This window comes from Rhododendron vialii, chromosome 12a (genome assembly GCF_030253575.1).
Source record: "Rhododendron vialii isolate Sample 1 chromosome 12a, ASM3025357v1".
Lineage (NCBI taxonomy): Eukaryota > Viridiplantae > Streptophyta > Magnoliopsida > Ericales > Ericaceae > Rhododendron > Rhododendron vialii.
In genome coordinates, this window is record NC_080568.1 from 20,761,257 (window position 1) to 20,769,741 (window position 8,485).

General features: G+C 39.2%; 1 protein-coding gene across 3 annotated transcripts; it reads right to left on the minus strand.

The window, feature by feature from the left end:
- Positions 1-800: 800 nt before the first annotated feature.
- LOC131311309 (uncharacterized) lies at positions 801-7,559 on the minus strand. Of its 3 annotated transcripts, none has more exons than XM_058338709.1 (10): positions 7,462-7,559; positions 6,018-6,106; positions 5,760-5,869; positions 3,510-3,628; positions 3,302-3,399; positions 2,366-2,453; positions 2,145-2,276; positions 1,936-2,044; positions 1,470-1,594; positions 801-1,129 (listed from the first exon to the last, which is right to left on the minus strand). In XM_058338709.1, the coding sequence occupies exons 2-10, from the start codon at positions 6,077-6,079 to the stop codon at positions 1,085-1,087; spliced, it is 888 nt and encodes a 295-aa protein (XP_058194692.1). In that variant the 5' UTR covers positions 6,080-6,106; positions 7,462-7,559; the 3' UTR covers positions 801-1,084. The 3 variants fall into 3 exon arrangements, with proteins under 3 accessions (XP_058194692.1, XP_058194690.1, XP_058194689.1); XM_058338707.1 differs by having other exon boundaries at positions 6,018-6,112; XM_058338706.1 differs by having other exon boundaries at positions 6,018-6,099; positions 7,462-7,553.
- Positions 7,560-8,485: the final 926 nt, after the last annotated feature.

The following is an 8,485-nucleotide window of genomic DNA, read 5'->3' on the forward strand; positions in this document are numbered from 1 at the left end:
AGATCGTTCACCTCGGGTTTAGACAACATCCGAGGCCGGCCAACTGCATAGGTTATCCAAATGCCCAATTGTGTTCACCTCGGGTCATGAGATCCGAGCTATTGGATTGTCAAACGGACAGCTCAGATGGTGCACAATACGGCACTGAAAAGGAGAATGCCCTTTCTGCAGGAGATCAACAGCTATTCCAGAAACGTATACCGAAAGGAATAATGCATGTACGCCTCCACAATGACCACCATCCCATCAGCCATAAAGAAGAGAAGGGGGCAGGCATGTCGCCACATGGGTATGTGAAAGCCGTACTCAGGGATCTCGTATAAAGGATCATAATGATAGCACTTAACCATGATTATAATGTCCAAATTTGCCTGTAAGTACGGTAAGCAATACTATTGTCTCATTGCCGTACTTCGAGAGTTCTCGGACTAGCAGTCCCAGTCCACATTTTGCCCTTGAGTGGAAACTTAATCGTCGGGGAGGACAATTTCAGCTGTCACAACTGGCCGTAGTGTCATGTAACAGTTTCTCTTCTGCGGAGTCAATAGGATGGTTTTTACCTTCCAAGCAGGATCTCAGAGGGAAATTCCCATCACATAGAGGGAGACCCATATTGGTTTTACTTTTACTACTCCTATGTCCCTTCATCTTCATGCCTCACTTTTGGAATCAAAGAAATGGAAATGCACATCAAATACCTGAATAGAGTACGTAGCATTGCTAGTACAGTTGAATCTAGCTTAATGGAGGGCAATTAGAACAACACAAACGTTGCCAGCAAATACTGCAAGGAAGATGGGGAGAAAACACAATAAGAGCTAGCAGGGGGGGAAAAAAACTCCATAACTAGTAGACTGTAGCACATGCAACTCAATCCATTGTAAGAAGAAAATAAATTAAAAAAGGACCAAAATCTAGTAAGACAATCTTTGAACCAACACGACAATTACAAACTCTAAAATGCCGCATTTCCCTTAAGCAACATTTCCCTCTCAACCAGGCCACAGCAAGAGAAGCCTCGAAGTTAATTGCTGTCATCTGGTTTACAGATGCGAAAAATGTGAAGGAAATCAACCACAAGGTCTCATTGGATTGCCAACTGTCTTTCATCTGCATCTTCACGCTCAACCTAACAAGTAAATGATTTCGGAGGAGTTAGTGTAGGCACCAACTGGTAAACAATCCTAGACTGTAATGAACAAAACCACATGCAATATTTTGCATTCTTAATTGAGGTTTCCACTCCACTAGAATTAACAACACCCGGGTATAATCATATGCATTACCATTTTCCCCAGGAAAATAAATTTGTCCTAAAAATAACAATCTAAAATTCTCCATTTCCTCCATTTCATCCTCTTTATTAACATCGGCATAAGAAATCTAAATAATACACCAACTTATAGGAACAAAACGGAGTGGGAGACGGAACCATTCACACAAAAAGACTAATATGTTTCAAACCTTACCTCGACGAGTACTCTTGCTTTCTTCTTCCTGGATTTATCTTTCTCGTGCTTTGAATCTCTTTTCAATCTTTTCCGATCAACTGCTACTGCCACTTCATCTTCCTCTTCCTCTTCATCATCCATTCCTATACAATCCAGAATGATGTTCAAATGCAATTTTCTTTACATATTAAGGTGCTTTCAAAAACAAACACAAGTACACCAAAAACAGGAATGAGAACACATGATTAACAAAAAGATGTTAGAGAATATTATCACATTTGACATCGGTAGCTTTTTCCTACATCCTCTACTTACATCGCAAAGTGTCTAACATGTAATACAAAGGTAAGCAATGATTAACGAGATTTAGAATATGATGCATCTATATGGAATACAAATCAGGCATATAACAGAATTCTGACAAAACCAAATCAACCCAAAAGTTCTATGAAGCTACACATAATTGCAATTAAAAAAGGTTTACCATTATTGACATCTATGTGAGACTTTCCAATTGATAGACCACCAAAATCTTCCATGTCATCTTCCTCTTCATATTGTTCACAGGATTCAACATATTCTGTCTCATATTCCTGCACATTTAAGCCCATATCAAATAGCAAATTGTTTTCTCAACACTTTGAGACGGCAGAGTTATCTTCAAGTTCATAACAGTCAGTCACAAAGCAATACCTCCTCTTGTTCATCTTCACTAGCCTGGAGTTCGCCTTTATCAAGCACGTTATTGTACGCATCTATAGGATAATTGTATATGTCGCCATAAACTCCTTTCTTAAGCCGCTCAAGCATTTCTTTTTCAATAATCTGCAGGGTTGTAAACAACATTAGCAACACCTCTTTCTCCAAGGACACATAACTTGCATCAATGCCACAAGACAAAATAGTTCTACAACTTTTTCCAGGAGTGCAGCTTTCAGAGCTTTGTCCTCTCTCCTAGCCTCTCTCTTTATCTCTTTCCTAGGAGTTGTCATTATCTTTTCCCTGGGAGACAACAAAAACCTTGGAACATGAAACATAGCACAGATGGAAAAAACCTGACCCTTGGCCATAGATATTTCAATTCACTAAGCATACCTCAACAGCATAAGCAACATAATGAAATGTAATCATTATAGGCAACAGGACATTTAGATGATACAGTATGGAGTGAGTCCTATAATTTAAACGACATGTTTCCACAAACCATTTAAACTTGTCAATACATATTCCAAGGTGAAACTGGAACTTTCCAAGAGGAAGGTTAAACTCTGAGTACACAAAACTGTTGGTCAAAGGCAGCTTAAACCTAACGAAATGTAGAAGTCTAAAGACATATTACTATACTGTCAAGATAGGGATGACAGGGCATATACTATTGTGAGACCAATGAAAATTTTAAAAGGAGAACTACTCGGTCATGTTAGGATCCTTGGGACTATGTAAGCCATTAATTGTCAGGAAACCAGCCATCTTCCCATGCAAACAAGGATTCAGATATAAGAGAAGCCATGATACAATAGTTTCTATTACATCAAACTCAGACCCAGAATTGATACCTCCTAAATGCAAATGATTGATATTCTAGTCATGTTTCACAAAGCAAATGCAGAATATCAATGGAAGGAAAATTAGAACCTGTAAGAAACATTTTTCTCATTGCACGTCACTACCCTCACATGATAATTGAACAGTGTATTTAACTTATTTGTACACAATCTGCGCAGTGGACAATTATCTAGCATGTGATAGACCTTTTTTCTGTATATGGAAACATAAAAACATGTTGCAAACATTTGAAGTACCGTGCAGATAATGTTAGAGAAACTATGGGAGAAAAGAGAAGTGTGAACCTTGTTTTCAGAGCAAGTTTCCTCATACGTATCCGCATCTGAGTCATTTTGGTCAATCGTTGTTTTGTTTTATGTACAAGATACTTAGGCCAATACATCTGTCAATATCCAACGATAGAATACATTAAGCAATTAAATGTCCTCAACAAAAGGATAAAATGGACAATTACCCCTGCAAGAATGCAAGAACTAGCCAAATCTTTAATACCAGATGTTTGTCAATGATTTCAAGAGCTTTCTCGTAGTTTCTTGGAAGCTTAACTCTTTCCCACAATTTGTTTGGCATATGAGCCCTTTCTATTGTTTTCATATATAAGTAGAAGACTCCTGCAGAAACTCAATACAAAATTCCATGACGATTAAAAACACATTCAGCTATAAACAGACGTGCACATCCCATCATATATCCAAATGATTTATTCTGGAAAGTGACGGGAAAAAATACAATAAAATGGGCCAATACAAATTGCAATACGTTTATGATTCACAACCCCACATAAAGAGCGGGAAAACGCTTTTGCTAAACTAGCGGACTTTAGTGATTTCACACTTTTCACACTGAATTAAGATCAAGCAGCCAAATTCCAGTATGAAACCCAAACGCACAAATCCTGCAAGGTGACTCGTCACTCGCGTAGGAATCACAAATTGCAGATTTCCATTTTTACCATACGATAAAGGATTAATCTAATATCCGCCCAAAGGGTGTAGGATAATAGGTAAAAAGTGCATTGATAATAGGTAAAAAGTGCATTGATATCCGAGAAAGGTGCATTGATACGTGTGATAGTGTATTAATATCCGTGAGATATGCATTGATATCCGGACTTATTTAGAATTATTGGCATATTATCCTCCGCCTAGTGGGCAGAGGTTAGCAAGACCGTACAATAAATACCAAGACAGCCAAGAGACTTATTTTTCATATGATGAAGTATTCTTGTGTTTCATAGGTTGCCTCAACTTTGTTTATGCTCGAAATTACACACGGCAAGAGCAATGTTCCAAATGGCGCTCGGCGCTAGTCGGGCAGCGACCCACCGCCTAGGCGCCGCCGAGCGATTTGGCATTTTTTAAGGCAATCAGGAGAACACCTAAGCAAAAACCCTTAGCTACCTCGCCTCGATGGCCGCCTAGCTCCGCCAACCAAGCGCCACCAAGCTCCACCTAGCTTGCCTCGACGGCCGCCTAGCTCCGCCGAATCTCCCTGGCCACCGAACGAACCGCCAAGGGGTGTAATCGTGTTGCCGACCTGCCGCCGAGGCCGCCATTTAGAACACTGGGCAAGAGCAAGAGAAGGCAAAAGAGGAAATTATCCCTCAATATTGGTGATGTACCAATTCCTCTTCACTACTGCTTCCATATGCTATGTTTGATTGGTCGGAATTTGATGGGGTAATGCAAATCTTATTAAAACATTCTAAAACTAAGGTAGTCCCACTAAGGGCTGCTAAACGAACCAAACAACTCGAGTTTGGCTCGGGCTCGGCTCGACTTTTGGCTTGTTCAAACTCGTTTAAAAAAATATATAAGTCAAGCTCAATCACGTTTTTTTGTTTGTTTATGAATTCAAGCCAAGCTTAAGCATATGGGTGTTTGGCTCGATAAGTTCGTGAACAAAAAAGTCATTCCGTAAATACTACAAAGATAGGGGTAGATTAATAAATATCCCACAATATGAGATCGTTGGCCTTTCATATAGATATTTTCACGAGTTTTGCATTACTATAGCATCCGAATAGGAAATCTCTTATGTGAGATAAAAATTTAAGGGTTACGGGTTTTAATTTAACGAACGTATCTAGAAACTAAATTTTATGTCTATGAGTTTCTTTGGCCTAAATTAATGATGTTAATTCTTTTTTATGGCTTTAAATTTGCCCATTTAATTTTGAAACTTAATAAGCTTCAGCTTCAACTCAAGCTTGAAAGCTCGAGATTGGCGTGTCAAGCTTATCATGAACATTAAACTTCAAGCTTGAGTACATGTAATAAGGAATCAAAACCAAGCCTGAACAATACTGTACTTCGCTTGTTTGGCTTGATTAAAACCCCTAATCACACTAAAGTGTTTGGTAATTTAAGAATTTCTACCAGAAACATAACTTTCTGAAGAAAAATTATTAAAACCCCTTTTTCTTTCTTTTTATGGATAGTGAATCAGAGATCATGATAGGCCTATATGGGTTGTGAGAATAAATTTTGACTCGGCTTGAGAAAATAAATTAAACTTAACTAGGTAATCAAGAATTATTTCAATTAAAATGGAGAATTAGAGTCCTAGATAATCAAAACGAAGATAGCGGATCTTCTACCTCTACTCTATCTTCCACCCTAGTCTCACAAGTCAGCTATAAACCTCTTAAATTACTATTGAAAACGAACGTGTAATCCCTTCATACGAAATCCACGTCTATCCAAACGAAGCCTAAAGGAAGGAGAGACAAGAAGACAGTACCCTCATGGTCGCGAATGGTAGCATAACGACTGTTGGCAAGAGGGCAAGAGCTCCGGTTGCAAATCCCAGTCACGTTATAAGGGTTCCGACAGAAATTCCCGGTCGTTATCCTAACACATAGATCAACAACAGAAAACCGAATCAGTCAAAATATATTTACCAAAAAATAAATGCGGATCAAAAAAACAAAAATTCAGTCAAAATATTTTTGAATCCGAAACATATAAAGAAATATGTTGTTGAAGTGACAAGACTTACTTGGTCATGAAACTGCAGTGGTTGTGCCTGATAACTTGCCATATGACCTCGTCGTGTTGCATTTTCAATCAATTGCAGTTACCTATTACCTGTCACTGTGTTAAATCGATATTAGGCTTTTCTTTTTTTAGTGGAAGGGCAAGAAATATATTAATAACAACGAAATCACAACACACTGTGTGCATCTAATACAATTGAAAAAGACCTATCGCGGTGCATCTAATACAACTGAAAAATGAACTATTGCACAAGAATAGGGGTGTATACAAGCCGAGTCGAGCCGAGTATTGGCATGTTCAAGCTTGGCTCGGTCAGAATCGGTATGGCTCGAGCTCGGCTCGCCAAACATGTACAAAGCTCAAGCTCGGCTCATTAGAACTTGGTTTGGAATAAACAAGCCTGCTCGGCTCGAGCTCAAGCTCGAATTCATCATCAGAGCCTTAATGAAAAACTAGCTAATTCCATCATTTTTATCACAAAAACTGGCAAATTTCATCATTTTTATCAACAAAAAAAAAAAGAAAGGCTAATTCAAAATCATTCCAGACAAATTCTAATTCTGGAAGAGAACTAATTCTTCATAAATTTAGTAGAGAAGTTATAATTCTACTAAAATATGTACAATCAAAACCCAATTACCACCATGAATAAACTTAAATCTAATCATCCAACAACAGAACTTCAACAAATCAGAACCCATCATGCAGGTGAAACTCATCTTCAACTATATACAACACAAACAAAATAAATAGATATAACATTGTGTAAACATTTGGGGTTATTAGTTTTCATACAAAGAACCGGAGAATCGGCGTGATCTTGACCGAACTCTCTCTCGAAGTTGTCCGCCGTCAAATCTACAACGTCATCGGCAAAAGTAAAAGTAAGGCTAGGAGAAGAGTGAGATCAACAGAAAAGCAGGTGATCGAAAGCCGGACGGAGAAGAGGGAGGTGAACCGGAAGCAGATCTGTTAAGAGATGTCTTATGATCAACGGCGGAGGGATCTGCTGAAATGGCAGAGGGAGAACTCAAATCAGGAGAGAGAGAGAGAGAGAGAGAGAGAGAGAGAGAGAGAGAGACTTGCGGCCGGAAACCTTAGCAGAGGGAGATCGACGGCGAACGACGAAGTGGTGATGATTGACGGCAAAGGGGTGACGGCGAGAGAGAGAACGAGTCGGACAGAGAAGATTAGGAGTTGCAAAGGATGGGCTATGAAAGTGAATCAGAGAATGGCGTCCTCCTCCTCCTCCTCCTCCCTCTCTCTCTCTCTCTTGAAAACGGCGGATAGAACGTGGAAAAGAAACAGGTAAATAGAAACAATAAAATTAAGAAGTGTATATATTTTTGATATGCTCGAAGGGTTTATAGTTTCTATTTCCAGAACGAATACATATATAATTGTTTGTGTGTGTGTGTGAGAGAGAGAATGAGAGAGAGCAGTACCTGGATTGGTCGGAGCAAGCACGGCAGGAGATTTACGAGATCACCGGCGCCTGGTGAAGGTTGTGGTCTGTGACGAGTTTAAACCCTAGTTTAGGGATATATACAACTTGGAAAAGGAGAAATGGGTTTAAGGGGCATAGGCAGACAGCGTGCCCTTGCAACACGCTTTTGCAGGAAAGATAAGTACCTAAACGTGTTTGTGGAACGCGACTACCGAGAGCATGTTTTGGAAACAAAACACCCGCCCTTTTTTTGTCCAAAAGCATTGATATACTCATTCGTTTCGTTTTGTGGTTAATTACGAACAATAATTAAGGTTTTGTTTGGTAAAATTGAAAAGTGAATCTGGAAAATTAAGTACAAAAACATTTGATTGCCATCATCTACTAATACAGTGATGACACGTCACATGATATTCAAAATGTGGTCACTAGAAATGGTCACCAGAGGATTAGCGCTTTAACAAATTAGAATTGAGGTATCTTTGTTGCTTGCTTATGCTAATCATTTTGTCATCCACTTATATTCAAACTTTCGACCTTAGCCATTTTATATCACCAATAATTCTAGGGACACATCCACTCACACACCCAAACACACACCCACCACTCACATGAGTGGTGGGTCCCACACACACTACACATGTGTGTAGTGTGTGTGGGACCCACCACTCATGTGAGTGGTGGGTGTGTGTTTGGGTGTGTGAGTGGATGTGTCCCTAGAATTATTGAATAATCTTTTCTTTGTTGTAAGTTTATTCTACGAGCAATGCTAGTCCCACATATGCTTGCACAAATACTTGTGCTCACACCCTACACATGGTACGAGTGTGTGTATACTTTGTGTGTGGTTCTAAAGTTTTTGTTCTGTTACCCTATGAATTTATGGAGAGAGAAGCAATGACCTAATTGCAAGACTATATATGGTGAACTTGGTTGTAATTTCCTCCTTCCACTTGACAATGAAGAAGTAGCATTCCAATGGAGACTTGGGAGTATGGCTATCTGTCCCTCTCTTGGGCTTT

What these genes read in the sequence shown, in the direction of transcription:
- LOC131311309 (XM_058338709.1), bottom strand. Translation starts at nt 6,079, where the DNA reads ATGCAACACGACGAGGTCATATGGCAAGTTATCAGGCACAACCACTGC. An exon ending in CACTGCAGTTTCATGACCAA is followed by an intron (nt 5,870 to 6,017) that starts GTAAGTCTTGTC and finishes TCTATGTGTTAG; the next exon opens with GATAACGACCGGGAATTTCT. An exon ending in TACCATTCGCGACCATGAGG is followed by an intron (nt 3,629 to 5,759) that starts GTACTGTCTTCT and finishes GAGTTTCTGCAG; the next exon opens with GAGTCTTCTACTTATATATG.